At 43.4% G+C, this 24,040-nt stretch overlaps 2 protein-coding genes across 3 annotated transcripts in view; one reads left to right on the forward strand and one right to left on the reverse strand.

Moving 5' to 3' along the window:
- The window catches only part of galr1b (galanin receptor 1b), a 244,086-nt gene that overhangs the window by 146,325 nt on the left and 73,721 nt on the right, over positions 1–24,040 (forward strand). Inside the window, exon 2 of one of the 2 annotated variants that reach the window (XM_051378146.1) lies at positions 20,065–20,622. The exons of the other annotated variant lie outside the window; for it this stretch is intronic. The gene's annotated coding sequence lies outside the window, so the exon portion shown is untranslated. Of the gene's footprint in view, positions 1–20,064; positions 20,623–24,040 lie in introns of those variants that run through there. 2 annotated transcript variants of the gene reach the window in all.
- On the reverse strand, positions 1,774–21,902 carry zdhhc1 (zinc finger DHHC-type containing 1). Its single transcript, XM_051378161.1, has 11 exons — positions 21,816–21,902; positions 20,948–21,167; positions 19,135–19,310; positions 17,958–18,059; positions 16,068–16,192; positions 15,792–15,947; positions 9,369–9,490; positions 4,895–4,977; positions 4,108–4,222; positions 3,604–3,673; positions 1,774–3,295 (listed from the first exon to the last, which is right to left on the reverse strand). Exons 2-11 carry the CDS (start codon positions 21,164–21,166, stop codon positions 2,769–2,771), a joined length of 1,695 nt encoding a protein of 564 aa, XP_051234121.1. The 5' UTR covers position 21,167; positions 21,816–21,902; the 3' UTR covers positions 1,774–2,768.

The following is a 24,040-nucleotide window of genomic DNA, read 5'->3' on the forward strand; positions in this document are numbered from 1 at the left end:
TATCCTCCGGAGCATCATGCCAAGCCACTTCTCATTCCCATATCATCATGTTAATTAAAGGTTTCCGCAAAACAGAAACGCATCCCTCACCAAAACGCTTGCCCTTAACTTCAGACCTACTCACTCGCTGCATCAGAACTCTCCGAGAAGGCTATTCATCCCCGTATATTGATAAGGTCCTGGAATCCATGTTCCTTCTAGCTTTCTTTGGTTTTCTGCGCTGCTCCAAATTCACAGCTTCTACCCTCAAATATGATCCTTCTCACCACACATCCATGTCTGACATTTCCTTTCATTCCACCGACACCCTCATCATAGACTCATATTTGAGTCCTTTTGAACCGATACTAGAATACACCAACTCCAGGTTAGCCAGCAGAGCTTCCCCACAGGACCCTCTGTTTATCACTGAGACCGGTAAAATAGCCACATGGAACTGGTTCCACCGGCACTTCCGTCAAATCCTGTCCAAATCAGGAATATCCCCAGAATCCTTCTCTGGGCATTCTTTCCGCATCGGAGCCGCCTCCTCCGCTTCCAAGCAGGGAATCCCAGACAACATCATCAAACTCCTCGGCCAATGGTCTTCTCCTGCTTATCTCACATACATTCGCAATGACATAAACAACATCAAAAACGCTCACGCGCACCTGTCTTGCTGAAGTTTCTTTGGGGGCTCACGAAGAGATACGAGACAGTTCCCCCACCCAGCGTCTCAACTCCCACTCTGTTCCTCCTGACCATCCCGCCGAACTCCTCCCTCCATCCACCTATCCTACCAGCTTTTCTCACTTTCTATCAACCCTCACCCGTCCTTCCTATACCCCCTCATCCCTCAACCCCTCGGCCCTTTCCCCCATCCCTCGACCCCTGCCCCATCATCCCTTCATCCTTCCATCCCTCGACCCTTTCCCTCCCAGTATTCAATATATGTTTATAACATGTAATAAAATTTTCCTTATTCCATACAGCCATTGGCGTGGTCTTTGTTAGTGAAATTAAGTTTTATAACTAGGTTTGGGAACAAAGACCACACCCCGAAGTCATCTCATTTCCATTCAAAACATATTTAAGCACACCTTTTCCGTTCACTCCCTCCTTGACTAATTTTCTACATCCCTCCCCCCCAATATCCTCCTTTCTTTTTGTTTTCTCTCTCTTATCCAAATACAGGAACCACTGGGGCTCACAAAGAGATACGAGATGGTTCCCCCACTCAGCATCTCAACACCCACTCTGTTCCTCCTGACCATCTCGCCGAACTCCTCCCTCCATCCACCTATCCGACCAGCTTTTCTCCCTTTCTATCAACCCTCACCCATCCTTCCTATACCCCCTCATCCCTCAACCCTCGACCCTTTCCCCCATCCCTCGACCCCTACCCCATCATCCCTTCATCCTTCCATCCCCTCCATCCCTCGACCCTTTCCCTCTCAGTATTCAATATATGTCAATAACATGTAATAAAATGTTCCTTGTTCCATACAGCCATTGGCGTGGTCTTTTTTAATGAATATACACTGTCATTATATATACAGTTATTATATAAACTGTCATTGATCTGAATATGATACATGTAAATGTAAAATCAAACATTGTTAAATATGCCACTCGGTGCTGCTTTTCACAAGTTTTGGAGAATGTTGCAGCTGCCAAAAATGTGATATTTTGGACATAAACTAATAACAATGTGAAGTGTTATAATAATCAATCAGACTGATTGATCGTATGTCTGTATGGAAGCCTCAGGATGGACATATGGATATAAACGTATTGATAGTGATCAGTTTTTATCGTTTATTGAGAAACAGATAAAATCAGCTGACAGGTGAAAAAACATCAGAAACATTTCAGAAGAAGGTTTTAGCACAAACACGAAGATTAAACACATCCAGCAGCTGTTAGCTTAGCTTAGCATAGAGAGTGGAAACAGAGGTTAACTGCTAGCTTATATACTCTAGCTGTTGTTTTTACACTGGCTGCTGGAGGGTGCATTCATCAGAGCCAGGCTAACGGTTTACACTCGTTTACAGTCTTTATGCTAAGCTACACTAGCTGGTATAGAGAGCAGGAGGCGTTCACCCTGAGCCGCAGTTTGCAGCATGGCAGCAAGGTGCCGCTACACAAACAACAACAGGATGACACTAGACTACAGACGCTGGAGGCTTCTGATTGGCTGAAAATTGACAGTTAAAAAGTGATAAAAACGCTGTGAACAACTTGTGAAAGAAGCTTCTAATAAAAATCAATATATTGATCAAATAGTGATTAAATCATTGATTAATTTGTGTCATTTTATCGTCTTTATTGATTTCATATCAGTTCTGTTGGATTGACACAACAGAACGTGCATGTTGTCAGCATTAGCATTAGCATGATTGTACTATAGCAGTGGGTCTGAGGTGGAACTAGACAGGAAATGATGTCAGCCCTGGGTTACCATGGGGACCATTGAGCTGCAGTTAAACTCCATTAAACTGGGAACCCGTAAAACCAACTGGGAGTCTCATGAGTTAGTATAACTCGGTACCAGCAGTTCTACAGTGTGTAGCATGTAGCATGTAGCATTTACTGTAGTATGTACTGCTGGTAGGCGATTATGAAATCCAGACACACACACACACACACACACACACACACACACACAGGTATAAATTTAAGGTTTCAGGGTCCTGATCAGACCTGAGACCAGGATCTGACCTTTGGCATCAAAAGAAAAAGTCTTCATTAAATAAAACCAGTATAGACCACTACACAGTCCACTCAGGTCACAGCTCCATCCAGGACCCTGCTCCTGAGCCCAAAGATGCCCGGGATGCCGGTCTGGACCCGGGCCTAGACCCGGGCCTGGAGTCAGGCCTGGAGCCGGTCCTGGAGCCAGTCTGCCTCTTGCCCAGACTGAGGCCTTCCTCCCGGGGCTCTGGGGCGTCCCCGCTGGACCGGCTGACGAACACAGTGGGGGGGTGGGTGGAGGCCATCTCGAACCTCAGCTCCGCAATGCTCTTATGTGCACGGGAGGAGGTCTTCCTCTTAGTCCTGGTCTGGGGGGAGGGTAGGGGGAAGGCTGGGGGGACTCTGTGTGAGGAGGCGTCTCCGGCGGCGGAAGACGAGGAGCCCAGTTTGGCCAAAACCACCGGGATCTCCTCCAGAGACTCCGCAGAGTCCGAGTGGTACTCAGCAGGAGGGGCGGCGGCCTGGATGGGGCCCAGGGCCAGGGGGGGTAGGGAGGCCCTCAGAGGGAAGGCTGGGAAAGGAAGCCGTTGACCCAGAGACACAGTGGACACACTGCTGGGCTCTAAAGGATGACACAAGCACACAGGAAATGATGTCAAATCCACCACAATAAACGTCATTTCAAACAGATTATTGTCGCAGTACAGAGGGCAGCCATCTTTAATGAGGTCACTTCTTCCTCCTCCTCCTCCACTCCATTCTTTCTACAATAAATCCATTATATGTTTATTTAACTCTACCTGCGTGTCCTGCTGTCAGCTTCTTTACTCTTTACATTCATAACTCAGGTTCAGGCTCGAGAGTTAGGGCAATGCATTATGTTATCAGGGTCTTAGTGTGTGTGTGTGTGTGTGTGTGTGTGTGTGTGACCAGGTGGCGGGGCTGTACTCGGACAGCGCTCTCTAGTGACCTCTGCTGGAACTTTACGGACCTTCTTCTTCTGCGAAAGCACGAAAACAGTTTAAATGTCACCAGACTTCAAATTCTCCATTGACAGTGCACGTACACACACACACACACACACACACACACACACCAGCAACCAATCCGGTAGATCAATAATAAAGTGTTTGTAATGTAAACAGATTGGAGATAATCTCATTCATGATGGTTACTGAGACACCTAGTAGTAAAATGTGGTATTACTGATCATTTTACATCGACCCCTAACACCCCCTCATCTCCTCCCCGTTACCATGGAGACAGTGAGTGACCTCTGTGTGTCTGAAGGTTTATTTTATTGTGCTTGTGGGGACTAAGGTGCTGATCCAAGTTGAGAGGTCTGTTTGAGGGTTCAGACTCAGTTTTAAGGTTTGGGGTTGGGGTCAATGAGGGTTCTCACAAAGATAGAAGTACAAGGAGGAGTGTGTTTACCTGTGTGCGTCGGTGTGCGTGCGCTGCTGCTCTCAGCTCTGTAGACGCAGTGGGCGGAGTCTCTTCCTCCATTACAGGACTGGACAGAGTCCTCAGTCTGCCGTTAGCCAGGAACCTGAGACACACACACACACACACACACACTGTGAGTGGATATGTTGGCAGGCTAACGTTAGCTGTTCCATGATACTAACTTTTGTATTATGTGTTGAGTTTATCCAACAATAAATGATGTAGCTGTACAAAGCTTACGGCAGCTTTGCGAGGCCGCAGCGTTCTTGGTGGCGTAAGAACATTACAGATAAATATGATTGATTTATTTTACAGTCTCGTGTACGTCAGGGCGCCGGTTTGGCCAATGCCTGTGATGGTGCCAGTTTGTTGCAGCTTAACAACGCTAGCTACTGCACAACTGTGTCTGTCTGACAGCAGTTAGGCTCCGCCCACAGAGAAGGTGTGAAGGTCTGCTGTTACACTTAAGTGATGAATTGGCACTGACTGCAGTTCAGTGATCTGTGGTGTAGTTTTACTCTTCTGTTTGCAGTGTGTGTGTGTGTGTGTGTGTGTGTGTGTAAATAAAGTTTGCTCTGTGAGTTATTCCTGTCAGCCTCCTCCCAGAGCTCAAACACACACACAGTAACACTCTGTTTGCTTCCTGGTGTCACGGCCAAAGAATTTCACTGTGTTTTCTGCACAGAGAGCGTCTCCATGGCGACAGGGTCCAGCCTCACTGTGGTATGAGATGACTGCACACAGAGGGCTGGACCCGGGTCGTCCACACACTTACTCTGCCTCCCCCCTCACAGCCACAGGGTCCTCCACGTCCAGCTGAGGGTTGGTGTAACCCAGAGTCCCTGAGTAGTTCACATCCTGAGGGGGTCACACAAACAGTCAGATCTAATGTAATGTAATGTAAGTAATAATACTGCTGTTAGTACTGCCATTAGTACTGAGATAATACTGCGATAAGTACTGCGATTAGTACTGCGCTGTTCTATTAACTGTCATTGATAGTTATTAACTGTTATTAATTGTTATCAACTGTTATTAATTGTTATTAACTGTTATTAACTGTTACTAACTGTTATTATTGTTACTAACTGTTACTAACTGTTATTGTTATTGTCATTATTTGTTATGAACTGTTATTAATTTGTGTTTTTTCGGTTAGACCCGATCCCAACTAGACTGCTTAAAGAAGTTGTTCCCTTAATTGGCACTTCTTTACTGGATATGATTAATCTTTCTTTATTATCAGGATATGTACCACAGTCCTTTAAAGTAGCTGTAATTAAACCCCTTCTTAAAAAGCCCACTCTTGACCCAGGGGTTTTAGCCAACTATAGACCGATTTCTAACCTCCCCTTCCTCTCAGATTCTGGAGAAAGTAGTCGCCAAAGAGTTGTGTGACTTTCGACATAACAATAGTTTATTTGAGGGTTTTCAGTCAGGATTTAGAGTTCATCATAACACAGAGACAGCTCTGGTTAAAGTTAATAATGACCTTCTGATTGCTTCTGACAATGGACTTGTCTCTGTACTTGTATTATTAGATCTTAGTGCTGCATTTGACACCATTCATACTTTGCACGTGACGTCACAACTACTAGCTGGTGGGCAAGAACATTGTTCTCCAGCAACGAAACCCAGTAAACTAATCAAGGATCTTGCCGGGACGTCACCAGTTTTACTATACAAAAGTATATATATATCATATGTACGTGATTTGATATGATATGATGAGAAGAAGAATACATGTTACAGTACACACGTTACTGTTGTACTGCGTCATGTTAACGTTACTTATTTACAGTTACTTTGCATACATACTATCGTACAGTTATTACTACTACATTAACGTTACAACCTAACAGATTGCTAACAGGATTAAAGGCATTTCGCTGCCCCAGCTGCTCTTGTCTGTTGTCTGATGCTATGTGGAGTGGATGAGCAGGTAGGCTACAATGTTTGACATCCTGTTAGCCATATATGATACAGCCTAGTTGGCATAAGGTTTTTTTTAAACTAATGTTACTTATCAAGCTGTCATTCGCGGGCAGGCAGGTTGTACATATTCAGATGAAGACTTCATCACACGACGGAACAGATGTCACTTTGTGTATAGCTACAAACATGCAAACATTAGCAAACGTTAGCGGGTAACATTAGCTGGCTAACTAGTAACACTCACGTTTGCTTTGATTATGAAGATATTCCTGTTTTTCACCTCCCATACGACAGCGTTGTTAACCCATCCACTCTTGAAAAAAGATAGCTATCCGTACTTTTGTAGACTTTAATTTTTTGTGCAGTGTAAGGTGACAGATATATGTAACTATATATGTTTCTTGCCCGCCAGGTAACCATGGTAATCACGTGACTGCAAAGTATGAATTGACCATAATATTCTTTTACAGAGACTTGAGCATCAAATTGGCATTAAAGGAACCGCACTAAGCTGGTTTAAGTCATATTTATCAGATCATTCGCAGTTTGTACATGTTAACGATGAATCTTCAATAAATACTACAGTTAGTCATGGAGTTCCACAAGGTTCTATACTTGGACCAATACTATTTACTTTATCTATGCTCCCTTTAGGCAACATTATTATCACTCCATTAACTTTCACTGTTATGCAGATGATACGCAGTTATATCTATTGATCAAGCCCGATGAAATTAATCAATTACTAAATTACAAACATGACTTAAGGACATAAAATCCTGGATGAGCTGCAATTTTCTGATGTTAAACTCGAAATTCTTGTTCTTGGCCCCAAAAACCTTAGAGACTCACTGTCTAAAGATATAGTTACTCTAGATGGCATTAACTTGGCCTCTAGCACCACTGTCAGGAATCTTGGAGTTATCTTTGATCAGGATTTGTCTTTTAACTCCCACATGAAGCAGACCTCTAGGACTGCCTTCTTTCATTTACGTAATATGTGACCTGCTCCATCATTTTGAGTCACTTTGACCCAACACATTTTGAGTTTTCTTCATGGCTGTAAAGAGGAAAGTCTCAGCTTTATGGCGATACCAAAATTATTTTTCTACTCCAAAAATTGTATGAGACACGCTCTTCCAAAGGTTGACTGTCACCCAACCTTGTTTTTGAGAAAAAGCACTCTAAAGATAGCAATCAACATTCCGTCATATTCCAAATGAATTGAAAGACATTTATAAACAGTTTATATTCAAATAAATAAACTTAAAATTCAAAGTGCTTTACATAATTATAATCAGAGACATTGTATGCTACCATCGGGTCAGCCACGAGTGGAATATCTTCCTCCTCCATCACGATCGGAGCCGGCCGGTGTTGGTAGCGCGTAATCTGAGTCAGACTCGGAGGTCGAGCCGCTGCTGTCACTCTCACTCTCAGCTGCCGGTGCGGTGAAATAGTCCGTAATAAGGTCGATCCAGTTGTCATCTGAAGTAGCATGTCTTACAGGAATTTAATTTAAAAGTCGAGCAATTTCGTCGTCGCGAAAATTCCTTTTGTCTAGGCTGTCAATCTGTCAATCTGTCTCCGTGTCTGTGTCTATCTAAACTGACAGTTGACAGATGACACCTGTTTCGTTTTATTTATGCTACCTATATTTATCCTTTGTATTTTACATTAATTTTGACATGGTATGAAAGCTGAGACTTTATTTAATTAGAAACATGTAAAAACTGAAAATAGCCCAAAATTGTATTTTCTTGTAAAAACGTGTTTCTACACAAACGGGCCGCTGCGACATCCGACTCATTTTGATGTAACGTGTCACATATTACAAAGATTAGACACATACTATCACAGACAGATGCAGAAAAACGAATCCATGCATTTGTTACTTCTAGGCTGGATAACTGCAACTCTTTATTATCAGGTTGCCACAATAAGTCCATTAAAATGCTCCAATTAATTCAAAACTCTGCAGCACGAGTACTGACAGGAACTAGGAAAAAAGATCACATCTCTCCTGTACTAGCTTCTCTGCATTGGCTCCCTGTAAAATATAGAATAGAATTTAAAACCCTCCTCCTCACCTATAAAGCTCTTCATGGTCAGGCCCCTTCATATCTTAAAGAACTCATAGTACCCTATTACCCCTCTAGAACACTACGTTCTCTGAATGCTGGGCTACTTGTGGTTCCTATAGTCTCTAAAAGTAGAACAGAAGCCAGAGCCTTCAGGTACCAAGCTCCTCTCCCGTGGAACCAGCTTCCAGTTGTGGTTCTGGAGGCAGACACCCTCTCCAAATTCAAGAGTAGGCTTAAGACATTCCTCTTTGATAAAGCTTATAGTTAGGGCTGGATCAGCTGAGTCCTGAACCATCCCTTAGTTATGCTGCTATAGGCCTAGACTATCGGGGGATTTCCCATGGTGCACTGAGCTCCTCTCTTCCTCTCTCTTTCTGCACTCGTTCATGTCCCATTAATGCATGTTACTAACTTCACTTCTTCCCCGGAGTTCTTGTGCTTTCTCGTTTCGCAGGTTCTTATCGATCCTGGTGGAGCCTCCTGCCATGGTCCTGCTAGATTGCCATTGCAAATACTGTTGTTGCTGTGCACCTGTCTGTCTGTCTGTCTGTCTGTCTGTCTGTCTCTCTCTCTCTCTCTCTTTCACCCCAACTGGTCGAGACAGACGACCACCCACCTAGAGCCGAAGGATCTGTCCTAGGTTTCTGCCTTTTAACAGGCAGTTTTTCCTTGCCCTTGTCGCCAAGTGCTTGCTCATGGTGGTACTGTTGGGTCTCTGTAAATAATGTTTTAAAGAGTTCGGTCTAGACCTGCTCTATTTGAAAAGTGTCCTGAGATAACTTCTGTTATGAATTGGCGCTATACAAATAAAATTGAATTTAATTAATTGTCATTAATTGTTACTAACGTTACTGTTATTAATTGTTATTAACTGTTATTAACTGTTATTAACTGTTATTAACTGTTATTAATTGTTCTTAACTGTTCTTAACTTTTACTAACTGTTTTTAATTGTAATTAACTGTTATTAATTGTTAATAACTTTTACTAACTGTTTTTAAGTGTAATTAACTGTTATTAATTGTTATTAACTGTAACTAACTTTTACTAACTGTTTTTAATTGTAATTAACTGTTATTAATTGTAAACTGTTATTAACTGTTACTAACTGTTATTAATTGTTAATAACTGTTATAAAATGTTACTAACTGTTATTAACTGTTTTTAATTGTTATTAACTGTAATTAATTGTTATTGATTGTTACTAAGTTGTTATTAACTGTCAGTTACCTTGATGAGGTTGAGTGACGGGGCTGCCGTCTCCTTCACTGATCCTGGTTTCCTTGAGTCCCTGTTGTCCTGACGGTGGCGCTGTCGCACAATGTACTCATAGGTACTGAGTCTGTTCCACACTGCACACACACACTCTCTGTTATTAAGGACAGTATTTATTGACATCCAGGAGGTTGTTCTCTGTTTGCTGCTCCAGAAACAAACACACATATCATCCACAATCAACAAATATTGAAATATTATTCTTGACTTGTAAATGTAACCGATGTGTTCTTACAGTTTGTTATATTTCACCAAAAATCCATCTTTCTCAATATTTTGTTATTTTTTCTGTATAAACCTGTTTTTGTGTGTATTTATTTTGGGGAGCTTTTATTTTGTTAATTGTATTTTGGCTGTGTGACCGTTGACCTGTTAGTGATGTCACTTCCGGTGTTGTCGTGCTATCTTCCTCAGTAGCGGTACGCTATGCTGAGGAGAGGTAGGACAACCTGAGTGCTCTGGTTCAAAGTGAAAAATAAAAACATGAAAACATGTTAAAAACGCTAAATAGAGGTTCTAACTGTACTTTATAACAGTTGCCAGTTTTGTTCTTTGTTATGGTGATTTTTGTTTAAATGTGTACATAAAGTTTTACTGTGTACAGCACTTTTTGTGTGAGATGTTAGCTCCCCTGCTTAATGAAGAGCACACAGGCAGTTTCTCATGCACTGGCTCTTTTCTCCCTCTCGTTTAAAGGTGTGCGTGTGGGAACCAAGTTGCTGTACTGATTTTATGTGTGTTGTACACAGGTATGTGAGTACTCCCCTTGTTTTTTGTGATGTAAATGTTATTTTTATACATGTAGTTTTTTATCTTTGTTCATGTTTACATTTGACATTTATTAATGAAATATAAAAATTGCCGTTGGTGTGTGGGGAAATGTTATATATTAGGGTATAATATAATATATAGGGATGCACCGATACCGATATTGGTAACGGGTATCGGGACGATACTAGTCTAATATACTCGTACTCGTACTCATTAAAGTTTATCGATACCATGAACCGATGCCAATTTATTACATGCAATTGCTTTGCTTGAAGACCGCGATCAGAGGGTGGCTTGTCATTTCTGTTGTATTTTTTAGATTGGCGGCTAGGGGAGATGTCGAGCTATTCAGGAACAGTGTGGTTAGGCGAGTGAGACTGGCAGCTTAAAAAATTTAATAAAAATCTGGCGGGTGCAGTAGGCTAACAGCATGTCAGCAGTGTGGACAATATGCGACGATGACAGAAGCAAGGCAGAGTGCAAACTGTGTACTGGTAAGGTGTCCAGGGGAGGGAAAGAGAGTCATCGTTTAATATGAGCAATTTGATAAAACATCTGAGGACACATCATAACCCTAAGTACACCGAGTTTACTAAGGCTAATGCAAAACCACAACAGCCAACTTTAACTCAGGTTTTGGAAAAGCGAGAAAAAATGTCAAGAGAAAAATCCACGGGCAGTTAAAATAACAGAGGCTCTGACACATTTTATTGCCCTGGATGACCAGCCACTGTCAGTTGTGGAAAACGTAGGATTTCGCCGTCTTCTCAGCACACTCGAGCCATGATATGAGATTCCCAGCGGCCCCTACATCACGGACGTTATGGTGCCAAAACTTTTTGACGAGGTAAAAAAACACGTGCGCAACCTGGTGAATCCAGGTTTCAGCCTTAAGTTTCACTATGGACATTTGGCGCAGTGGATTGATGAGGAGTTCGTTCGTCACACTACATGCAAAGTCGTTCTGGGGCTCGCACACCAGCCAAACCATCGCAGGTGCTTTCGATAGCATGCTCCAGACCTGGGACATACCAAAGACGTCCGTCCACGTAGTGCTCCGAGACAACGCAAGAAATATGATAAAGGCCATGAGTGATGCTGAGCTGCTCAGCCTACCTTGTACTGCTCACACTCTCCAGCTGGTGGTTCACGAGGGCCTTCTGTCACAGAGGAGTGTTGCTGATGCGGTGGCAGTCGGCCGCAAAATAGTTGGGCATTTTAAACATTCTACTCTGGCCAACTCCCGCCTCGAGGACATTCAATTAGAGATCAACCAGCCTGCGAAGCGGCTCCAGCAAGACGTACAGACCCGCTGGAATAGCACCTTTTATATGATACAGTCATTGATTGAGCAGAATAGGGCTCTGGGAATATTCGTGTCTGAATATGGACTCCCTGATACTCTGACAGCTCACCAGTGGACACAGTTAAGTCACTGTGCTGCACAGATTTCTAACAAGGGAGACTGATGAGGACCATGGGATCAAAGAAATGAAGGGAACCTTGGCTGCTGCTGTCAGGAAGCGATTCACTGATGTGGAGGAAAACCCACTCTACAGCATCGCCACGCTACTCGATCCCAGGTGATTGTGTGCCTGTGTGTGTGACTGTGTGTAACTGTGACTGTGTGTGACTGTAACTGTGTGTGACTGTGTGTGACTGTGACTGTGTGTGACTGTACTGTGTAACTGTGTGTGACTGTAACTCCGCATCCTGTGACGTGCTACGGTAAGCGTACTGACTCATTTCCGGTTCACTTCCTGCTCTGTGTACACTGTTTGGTGCTGTAGCTCTGTCAGTGAACGCTAAATATACATTAGTTTTACTCGTTACAGCGGTTATTTTCCCGCTTAATATTTAAACGTAGACTAGTTCTACCTAAACACTCGGAGTTTCTCCTTCTTTTAGCGACTTTTCGCTATTTTCAAAGTTTTTCATACACACTAGTTTCATTAGCATTAGCAGTTAGCTATGGCTTCTCCCTCTCCCTCTCCTCTGTCCTGCTCAGTGTGTCAGATGTTCAGTTATTCCTCTGCCTCCTTTAATGATAATGGTTCTTGTATTAAGTGTAGTTTATTTACTGCGCTGGAGGCGAGGCTTAGTGAGTTAGAGGAACGGCACCGCACCACGGAGATATCTTTAGCCGCTATAGTTAGCCAGCCCCCAGTAGCCGGTGCGGTCCGACCGAAGGTAGCTTCTGTTGGATCTGTAGTTCCCCCGGTAGTTCCCCCGGTAGTTCCCGAGCAGCCGGGAAGACAGGGAGGCTGGGTGACTGAGCGAAGGAAGACTAAAACACTGAAGCCCACAGTTCACCACCAACCGCTTCACGTTTCTAATACATTTTCCCCACTCAGCGACACACCCGCTGAGGAACCAACTCTGGTTATTGGCAGCTCCATAGTCAGAAACGTGAAGTTAGCGAAGCCAGCGGCCATAGTTAAATGTATCCCTGGGGCCAGAGCGGGCGACATTGAATCATATTTAAAACTGCTGGCTAAAGGTAATCGTAAATATAGTAAGATTGTTATCCACGTCGGCGGTAATGACACCCGTTTACGCCAATCGGAGGTCACTAAGATTAATGTGGAGTCGGTGTGTAATTATGCTAAAACTATGTCGGACTCCGTAGTTTTCTCTGGACCCCTCCCCAATGTGACCAGTAATGACATGTATAGCCGCATGTCGTCATTCCACCGCTGGCTGTCGAGGTGGTGTCCAGCAAATGATGTGGTCTGATTAGGAGAGACGGCATCCATCCCACTTTGGATGGAGCGGTTCTCTTATCTAGAAATATGGCGAAGTTTATTTCTAAAACCTGACAGTCCAGAGTTAGGACCAGGAAGCAGAGCTGCTGTCTTACACACTTCTCTGCGCTTTCTTTAGAACAGTCACCCACCCAAAACCCCATAGAGACTGTGTCTGTCCCCCGACCACCTAAATTATTTAAAGAAATAAAAACAAGAGGAGTTCAACATAAAAATCTAATAAAAATTAAAACCAACTCCTCAGTAGCACTAAATAAGAGAATGAAATGTGGGCTGTTAAATATCAGGTCTCTGTCCTCTAAAGCTGTTTTAGTGAATGAATGAATGAATTAATATCAGATTATGACATTGATTTACTTTGAGACCTGGTTGTCCCACGAGGAGTATGTTAGCCTAAATGAATCCACCCCCCCAGTCATATTAATACTCACATTCCTCGAGGCACAGGCCGAGGAGGTGGAGTAGCAGCCATATATGATTCGAGCGTTTTAATGGACCATAAACCTAAACTAAATTATAATTCATTTGAAAGCCTTGTTCTTAGTCTTTCTCACCCAAACTGGAAAACACTGCAGCCAGTTCTATTTGTTATAGTGTACCGCGCTCCTGGACCGTACTCTGATTTTATATCTGAATTCTCAGAGTTTTTATCAAGTTTAGTCCTTAAATCAGATAAAGTAATTATTGTAGGTGATTTTAATATTCATGTGGATGTTAACAATGACAGCCTTAGTAATGCATTTATATCATTAATAGACTCAATTGGCTTCTGTCAGAGTGTAAATAAACCAACTCATTGTTTTAATCACACTCTTGACCTTGTTTTATCATATGGCATTGATATTGAACATTTAATAGTCTTCCCACATAATCCTTTCCTATCTGACCATTATTTAATAACTTTTGAATTCATACTATTAGATTATAACCCATTAGGCAAAACTTCCTACAGCAGATGTCTATCTGACAGTGCTGTAGCTAAATTTAAGGAGGAGATTCCTTCAGTGTTTAATTCAATGCCATGTCTGAATTTAACAGAATCCTATAACGACTTTAGTCCCTCTGAATTTGATAATCTTGTCGATAGTGCTGCAGGCTCACTACGATCAACATTAGACTCTATCGCTCCTATAAAAAGGAAATTATTAAAACATAGGAGACTAGCACCTTGGTATAACCACCAAACCCGCCAGTTAAAACAAATAGCTAGGAAATCTGAAAGGAAATGGCGCTCTTCCAAATTATCAGAATATCGCTCAAATTGGCAAGATAATCTTAAAACTTATAGAAAAGCCCTCCGTAATGCCAGAGGAGCCTATTACTCAGCATTAATAGAAGAAAATAAGAATAACCCTAGGTTCCTCTAGACCTGCTCTATTTGAAAAGTGTCCTGAGATAACTTCTGTTATGAATTGGCGCTATACGAATAAAATTGAATTAAATTGAATTGAACTGTGTGTTAATGTAACTGTGTGACTGTGACTGTGTGTGACTGTAACTGTGTGTGACTGCGTGTGACTGAGTTAAAATGGCAAGAATGCCTATTGTCGGCTACATTTTTTCTTTCTCTGTTTTAGGTATAAAAATGGTTTTTTCTCCAGCACCACCACTGCTGCAAATGCCAAAGAGATGCTGAAACTTGAGCTGCTAAGATTGCCTGGAGAAGTGGACAAGCAGGAGGATGATGACCTGAATGAACTACCTTCAAGAAAACCACGCAGTGACCAGCCCGGTAGTAGTCTAGACAGCATATTTGATTAAATTGCATCAGCATCAGCATCAGTGGGCAGAGCTGCAGTAGGTTCTAGTGTACAGTTAGAGACATATCTTGGAGAGGCCGCAATTTCACAAGAAGACAATCCACTACAATACTGGGTGGTTAATAAAGTGCGGTTCACAACTCTGGCTAAACTAGCGGGAAGATACCTTTCAGCACCTTGCACTAGTGTTGACAGTGAAAGGCTGTTCAGCTCAGTGTCACACATTGTGAGTGAAAGCAGAAACAGGCTCACAGCTGAGAATGCAGAGATGATTCTTTTCATCAAAAAGAACCTGCCTCTCACTTTCCCAAAAAAAAGCTTAGTTCAGAGACCACACCATTGCATGCTGACTGAAGTCTGATATTTTGTTTGATTAAAATGTGGACACTCTGCAATAGGTTCATTAATGTTTCGTCAATCTGAAAGCTGGAAACAGTGCCAAATAGTTAATTGATATTTTGTTTGATTAAAATGTGGAAACTCTGCAATAATTTCACAGAAAATGTTTATTTTTCACTTGAAATTTTAGTTTTATAGTCATTTTTATTAATATTTTATTTTTTATCTAGTTCATCATCATTTGTTGTAACAAGCAGAGAAGAAAATAAAACCTGTCTTCCAATTCATTGCATTTTATTTGTGGTAGAAGTATTGGCATCGGTACTCTGTATCGGCAAGTACTCAGATCCAAGTATCGATATTGTATCAGTTTGAAAAAAAGTATCGGTGCATCCCTAATAATATATAAATATATATAATATTTTGGTTTATTAATTTAATAAGAACACTGCAAGTGTTACCGCGTAGTGGTACGCTATGCTGAGGAGAGGTGTGCGTGTGGGAACCAAGTTGCTGTACTGATTTTATGTGTGTTGTACACAGAATTAACTCCCCGTCCAACTGGCAAAGCAGCAGATGTCTGTCGTCCATTTCTACACAATGCCGAACACAACGCAGACTCAAATTAAAGGAGTGCCAGGCCAAACCGGTTACATAAACAACATGTCTCTTTCTTCACTGTTTGTGACATCACACTGCATCAATTCCACAGACAGACAGGTGAACAGACAGACAGGTCTTACTCAGGTACAGGTGGAAGCAGAGCAGGTGAGACAGCAGCACAGAGGACAGCAGACCCAGAGCGATGGTGACTGCAGCCAGACCAGGAATCACTGCTGCTGCCGATCGGACCGGAGCCACCGGCAGGAAGACAAACCACACACCTGTCTCATTCCTCACTGCACACACACAGACAGATGGACAGACAGACAGTATATATCATAGCTGTACAGTAACAGGAAGCTGTAACAGACTCTTCTGTAAACAGCTATGTTACAGGGTCAGAGGTCAGGTCTTACCCAGGAAGTGTTTGTCAGTGCGCAGTCTGGATGGGTCCAGAAAGAACTCAATGAAGACGTACGAGGCCACGACCAGAACCAGGCAGACCCCCAACAGAGCCGAGACCACACTGTGGAGGAACAACCTGCAGGGTGCACAGCAAACACAGTACTACTGAGTACTACACAGTACTACACAGTACTACACTGTACTACACAGTACTACACAGTACTACTGAGTACTACACAGTACTACACTGTACTACTGAGTACTACACAGTACTACTGAGTACTACACAGTACTACACTGTACTACACAGTACTACACTGTACTACTGAGTACTACACAGTACTACACAGTACTACACTGTACTACACAGTACTACACTGTACTACTGAGTACTACACAGTACTACACTGTACTACACAGTACTACACTGTACTACTGAGTACTACACAGTACTACTGAGTACTACACAGTACTACTGAGTACTACACAGTACTACACAGTACTACACTGTACTACTGAGTACTACTGAGTACTACACAGTACTACACTGTAATACACAGTACTACTCAATAGTACCCTATTACCCCACTAGAACACTACGTTCTCTGAACGCTGGGCTACTTGTGGTTCCTATAGTTTCTAAAAGTAGAACAGGAGACAGAGCCTTCAGTTACCAAGCTCCTCTCCTGTGGAACCAGCTTCCAGTTGTGGTTCGGGAGGCAGACACCCTCACCACATTCAAGAGTAGGCTTAAGACATTCCTCTTTGATAAAGCTTATAGTTAGGGCTGGATCAGGTGAGTCCTGAACCATCCCTTAGTTATGCTGCTATAGGCCTAGACTATCGGGGGATTTCCCATGGTGCACTGAGCTCCTCTCTTCCTCTCTCTTTCTGCACTCATTCATGTCCCTTTAATGCATGTTACTAACTTCACTTCTTCCCCGGAGTTCTTGTGCTTTCTCGTCTTGCAGGTTCTCATGGATCCTGGTGGAGCCTCCTGCCATGGTCCTGCTTGACTGCCATTGCCAATACTGTTGTTGCTGTGCACCTGTCTGTCTGTCTGTCGCTCTCTCTCTCTCTCTCTCTCTCTCTCTCTCTCTCTCTCTCACCCCAACTGGTCGAGACAGACGACCACCCACCTAGAGCCGGAGGATCTGTCCTAGGTTTCTGCCTTTTAACAGGCAGTTTTTCCTTGCCCTTGTCTCCAAGGTCTTGCTCATGGTGGTACTGTTGGGTCTCTGTAATTAATGTTTTAAAGAGTTCGGTCTAGACCTGCTCTATTTGAAAAGTGTCCTGAGATAACTTCTGTTATGAATTGGCGCTATACAAATAAAATTGAATTGAATTGAATTGAATTGAATTACTGAGTACTACACTGTACTACACGGTACTACACAGTACTACACTGTAATACACAGTATTACTGAGTACTACACTGTACTACACAGTACTACACTGTACTACACAGTACTACACTGTACTACTGAGTACTACACAGTACTACTGAGTACTACACTGTACTACACGGTACTACACAGTACTACACTGTACTACACGGTACTACACTGTACTACACTGTACTACACTGTACTACACAGTACTACTGAGTACTACACTGTACTACATGGTACTACACAGTACTACACTGTACTACACGGTACTACACTGTACTACACGGTACTACACAGTACTACACTGTACTACACTGTACTACACTGTACTACACAGTACTACTGAGTACTACACTGTACTACACAGTACTACACTGTACTACACGGTACTACACTGTACTACTGAGTACTGTGAGGTCTGCTACAATGAAAAACACTCCTGTATACTGCTCTTTACAAAGAACAGAAGAAGAAGAGAACATATAAAGAATAGTAGAAGTAGAGTCTCACTTGTAGTTCCTGCTGCCCACACAGTTGTTGAGCCAGCGACAGTGATGGTCGAAGTTGGCGACACATTTGTTACAGGCACTGCAGTGTTTGGACTTTGGACCCCTGGAATAATAATAATAATAATAATAATAAGTGTTAATAACAGACAGAGTGCCCCCTGCTGGTACACTGTGTGATGAATGAATGTGTCAGAGAAGATCTTACTGAGGATCTACTTATTGTTTAATATATTACTAACATTAAAATATTAAAAACTTTAATTATGTAGAGAGGAGAATCAATAATAAAACAATCAGGACCCTCCTGGACCCGGTTTCTGTCTGACCCAGTTCTCTGAGGTCTCCTGGGAGACCACAGCCCACTGACCTGGTTTTAGACTGATGTCATTATATATTTATGTTTATATATATTTATATCTTATATCTGCCGGAGCTGAGCAGCAGAGCATCACCTATTAATGCATCATATTATTGGATATTATTATTAATTCATTAATGAATCAGTCATTAAACTCTAAAGACATCTAGCAGACGCCATATTTCTCCCAAAATAATGAGCAAGATGGAGAGGCGGAGCTTGTCGGGGTGAATACACTCACTGAGTACGTTCTCATTTATTAATTACTTTCTAACAGACAAGCTCCAGTAACTGTTCCTACCATCAGTGAGCTGAGAGACTCTGTCCTCTACTGAGAGTCCACTGAGAGACTCTGTCCCCCACTGAGAGTCCACTGAGAGACTCTGTCCTCTACTGAGAGACTCTGTCCCCCACTGAGAGACTCTGTCCTCTACTGAGAGTCCACTGAGAGACTCTGTCCTCTACTGAGAGTCCACTGAGAGACTCTGTCCCCCACTGAGAGACTCTGTCCTCTACTGAGAGACTCTGTCCCCCACTGAGAGACTCTGTCCTCTACTGAGAGTCCACTGAGAGACTCTGTCCCCCACTGAGAGACTCTGTCCTCTACTGAGAGTCCACTGAGAGACTCTGTCCCCCACTGAGAGACTCTGTCCCCCACTGAGAGACTCTGTCCTCTACTGAGAGTCCACTGAGAGACTCTGTCCCCCACTGAGAGACTCTGTCCCCCACTGAGAGACTCTGTCCTCTACTGAGAGTCCTTTATCCATCTGTGAGACAGTGTGTGTGTGTGTGTGTGTGTGTGTGTGTGTGTGTCACTCACACGTCCACCTGGCACAAGTAGCAGTGGCAGTTCTCGATGACGTGGGCGTGTTTGGAGCGATCGAACACGGGGACGGGGCCTCTGTCGCTCTTGGTTCTCACGCTGTAGTCGGCGGGGTCGATGGTCACCGCCATCACGTGGACGCACAGGTGACACACGAACATAACGCCGGTACACTGATCTCAGGTCAGGAATCACACACACATACAATGAAAGACCTCCTTTAACCTAATAACAGAGTTACACAACCTCTGATCATCTTTATTGATCATATTGATCAGAATACACTGGATCTTTATGGATATTGATCAGTATACACTGTATCTGTATGGATGATATTGATCAGTATACACTGTATCTTTATGGATGATATTGATCAGTATACACTGTATCTTTATTGATTATTGATCAGTATACACTGTATCTTTATGGATGATATTGATCAGTATACACTGTATCTTTATGGATGATATTGATCAGAATACACTGTATCTTTATGGATGATATTGATCAGTATACACTGTATCTTTTAATTCAGAACGCTGCAGCACGAGTACTGACAGGAACTAGAAAAAGAGATCACATCTCTCCTGTACTAGCTTCTCTGCATTGGCTCCCTATAAAATGTAGAATTGAATTTAAAATACTCCTCCTCACCTATAAAGCTCTTCATGGTCAGGCCCCTTCATATCTTAAAGGGCTCATAGTACCCTATTACCCCACTAGAACACTACGTTCTCTGAATGCTGGGCTACTTGTGGTTCCTATAGTCTCTAAAAGTAGAACAGGAGCCAGAGCCTTCAGTTACCAAGCTCCTCTCCTGTGGAACCAGCTTCCAGTTGTGGTTCGGGAGGCAGACACCCTCACCACATTCAAGAGTAGGCTTAAGACATTCCTCTTTGATAAAGCTTATAGTTAGGGCTGGATCAGGTGAGTCCTGAACCATCCCTTAGTTATGCTGCTATAGGCCTAGACTATCGGGGGATTTCCCATGGTGCACTGAGCTACTCTCTTCCTCTCTCTTTCTGCACTCATTCATGTCCCTTTAATGCATGTTACTAACTTCACTTCTTCCCCGGAGTTCTTGTGCTTTCTCGTCTCGCAGGTTCTCATGGATCCTGGTGGAGCCTCCTGCCATGGTCCTGCTTGACTGCCATTGCCAATACTGTTGTTGCTGTGCACCTGTCTGTCTGTCTGTCGCTCTCTCTCTCTCTCTCGCTCTCTCTCTCTCTCTCTCTCTCTCTCACCCCAACTGGTCGAGACAGACGACCACCCACCTAGAGCCGGAGGATCTGTCCTAGGTTTCTGCCTTTTAACAGGCAGTTTTTCCTTGCCCTTGTCTCCAAGTGCTTGCTCATGGTGGTACTGTTGGGTCTCTGTAATTAATGTTTTAAAGAGTTCGGTCTAGACCTGCTCTATTTGAAAAGTGTCCTGAGATAACTTCTGTTATGAATTGGCGCTATACAAATAAAATTGAATTGAATTGAATTGAATTGAATCTTTATTGATTATTGATCAGTATACACTGTATCTTTATGGATGATATTGATCAGTATACACTGTATCTTTATGGATGATATTGATCAGTATACACTGTATCTTTATGGATGATATTGATCAGCATACACTGTATCTGTATGGATGATATTGATCCTGTATTGACAGTCAGACTGTGGACATATGACGGCCTTTAGCTTGTGTTTCTAGAGTTACGTGTTGTTACGAACACGTTAGGAATTGTTAAAATGTGATATTTCTTAAAGGGAGTTTGGTGCAGGGAGCTTTTAGTTGGATTCAAACTGCTGAAGGATACGATGTACCCGGCGGGGATCCAGTGGGCGGGCAGCAGCGGGACGAACACGCCAAAGCCGGTGACGGCGAAGTAGACGTAGAGCAGCCAGGCCAGCAGCTGGAAGGGGTGCGGCGGCCAGCTCCAGCCGTTGGTCCGGGAGCACAGCGGCACGGCAGCTCGGTGCGGGCCGTCCTCAGTGACCGGCACCGTGCGGTTCGGGTTCCTACTGCACACGTCCATCCTGCATGTCAGAGAGAGAGAGCTTTCTGTCAGAGGGCTTCAAGAAGATAACTGATCAATTCACATTTCTGTATTTGAAACAGAAGCTGATCAATAAATATGATTTAATAATCAATAATCTTAACATCACTGTTGTTTACACAACAAACAAACAAAAACAAACAGTTCTGACTCATAAATTCAACTTTCATTGAACATAAAGTCTATCGATCGTTTTACATAATCATTCAAAATGTATTATTATTGATCGATCATTGATCAGTTGTGATGTAATCGATAATATAAATTTCCCATTATGATTAAATAATGATCAGCCTCCACAGTTTTATAATATATCAAACAATTGATCAACTAATCAACAGAATAATCAGTTAATCTATAAGGAAATATCTGTCAATATAATGTGAGCATTTCAGTCAAACTGTGACAGTTATCAATATTTATCAATATATAATAATATGCAGACATTTTATTGATTAATGAAGAGACTGATCAGCAGATTCATGCTGTAACAGAACCACAGCGTATTTATCGATAATCAATCAGATCTGATCCATGCAGACATTAATCAATAGTTTCAGTCCTAATCTGTCAGTAATATACTCTGAATCTGATCACATTAATATTGAATATTGATTAACCAGTTCACCTGTTTATCGGTTAACGGGACTCCTCTCATCCCGGACTCTGGGCCCGACCGGCGGGGCGGAGCTGTACCGGTGCCCGGTCCCCGGTCAACCCCGACCCCCCCCCCCCCCACCCCACCCCCGCCCCGGAGGACCAGACTGCTGCTGGACTCTCTGGACTCACTCAGACCCTCAGACCGGGTCAGACCCTATCCATCCCGGAGCAGCTCGCTCGGTGCTAACGGTGCTAACGGTGCTAACGGTGCTAACGGTGCTAACGGTGCTAACGGTGCTAACGGTGCTAACGGCTATTTCCAGCTTTTATCCGGATAATATTCAGATTAGCTGCTGTTAGCTTGTTATGCAGCACTAGCCTCGTTAGCTGCTACCATGCTAGCTGCCGTTAGCTACGACAGACACACTGACCGGAACTGGAATCTTAACCGTAGAAGAAGATTTTAAATATTTAAGGTCCATTAACCAACCGTTAGCCTGTTAGCCTGTTAGCCTGATGCTAACTGCTGTCACCCTCTCCAGCCTGTACGCCGTTTCCCTGGTAACGCTCCAGGTCCGCTGTGATTGGTCAGTGGAGCTGTTCCCGCCCACTGCCAGCCGGAAGTAAGCACTGAGAGCCAGACTGTGTGTCCGCGTGGCGTCCAGCAGGGGGCAGCATTTACACTGTTACTATCAGTGAGGGAATTTACACTGTTACTATCAGTGAGGGGGGCAGTCAGCATTTACACTGTTACTATCAGTGAGGGGGGCAGCATTTACACTGTTATTATCAGTGAGGGGGGCAGCATTTACACTGTTATTATCAGTGAGGGGGGGACAGCATCTGCATTTACACTGTTATTATCAGTGAGGGGGGGCAGCATTTACACTGTTATTATCAGTGAGGGGGGGGCAGCATCTGCATTTACACTGTTACTATCAGTGAGGGGGGGCAGCATTTAAACTGTTACTATCAGTGAGGGGGGGGCAGCTGCATTTACACTGTTATTATCAGTGAGGGGGGGCAGCATTTACACTGTTACTATCAGTGAGGGGGGGCATTTACACTGTTATTATCAGTGAGGGGGGCAGCATTTACACTGTTACTATCAGTGAGGGGGGCAGCATTTACACTGTTATTATCAGTGAGGGGGGCAGAGGGGGGCATTTACACTGTTACTATCAGTGAGGGGGGCAGCATTTACACTGTTATTATCAGTGAGGGGGGGCAGCATTTACACTGTTATTATCAGTGAGGGGGGGGCATTGCTATCGTGGAGCATTTACACTGTTATTATCAGTGAGGGGGGCAGCATCTGCATTTACACTGTTATTATCAGTGAGGGGGGGCAGCATTTACACTGTTATTATCAGTGAGGGGGGGCAGCATCTGCATTTACACTGTTACTATCAGTGAGGGGGGGCAGCATTTAAACTGTTACTATCAGTGAGGGGGGGCAGCTGCATTTACACTGTTATTATCAGTGAGGGGGGGCAGCATTTACACTGTTACTATCAGTGAGGGGGGGCATTTACACTGTTATTATCAGTGAGGGGGGGCAGCATTTACACTGTTACTATCAGTGAGGGGGGAGCATTTACACTGTTATTATCAGTGAGGGGGGGCAGCATTTACACTGTTACTATCAGTGAGGGGGGCAGCATTTACACTGTTATTATCAGTGAGGGGGGGCAGCATCTGCATTTACACTGTTACTATCAGTGAGGGGGGGCAGCATTTACACTGTTATTATCAGTGAGGGGGGCAGCATTTACACTGTTATTATCAGTGAGGGGGGGCAGCTGCATTTACACTGTTGTTATCAGTGAGGGGGGGCAGCATCTGCATTTACACTGTTACTATCAGTGAGGGGGGGCAGCATTTACACTGTTATTATCAGTGAGGGGGGGCAGCATTTACACTGTTATTATCAGTGAGGGGGGGCAGCATCTGCATTTACACTGTTGTTATCAGTGAGGGGGGGCAGCATCTGCATTTACACTGTTATTATCAGTGAGGGGGGGGCATTTACACTGTTATTATCAGTGGGGGGGGCAGCTGCGTTTACACTGTTATTATCAGTGAGGGGGGGGCAGCATTTACACTGTTATTATCAGTGAGGGGGGGCAGCATTTACACTGTTATTATCAGTGAGGGGGGCAGCATCTGCATTTACACTGTTATTATCACTGAGGGGGGGCAGCATTTACACTGTTATTATCAGTGAGGGGGGGGACAACTGCTGCATTTACA

Source organism: Dicentrarchus labrax, unplaced genomic scaffold (genome assembly GCF_905237075.1).
Source record: "Dicentrarchus labrax unplaced genomic scaffold, dlabrax2021, whole genome shotgun sequence".
Classification (NCBI taxonomy): domain Eukaryota; kingdom Metazoa; phylum Chordata; class Actinopteri; family Moronidae; genus Dicentrarchus; species Dicentrarchus labrax.

Bases quoted from the DNA above. Each gene is read 5' to 3' on its own strand.
- zdhhc1 (XM_051378161.1), bottom strand. From the start codon at position 21,166: ATGGACGTGTGCAGTAGGAACCCGAACCGCACGGTGCCGGTCACTGAG. The intron at 19,311-20,947 runs GTATCCTTCAGC...ACCTGAGATCAG, and splicing joins GGATCCCCGCCGGGTACATC to TGTACCGGCGTTATGTTCGT. The intron at 15,948-16,067 runs GTAAGACCTGAC...GTGTGTGTGCAG, and splicing joins CACTGACAAACACTTCCTGG to TGAGGAATGAGACAGGTGTG.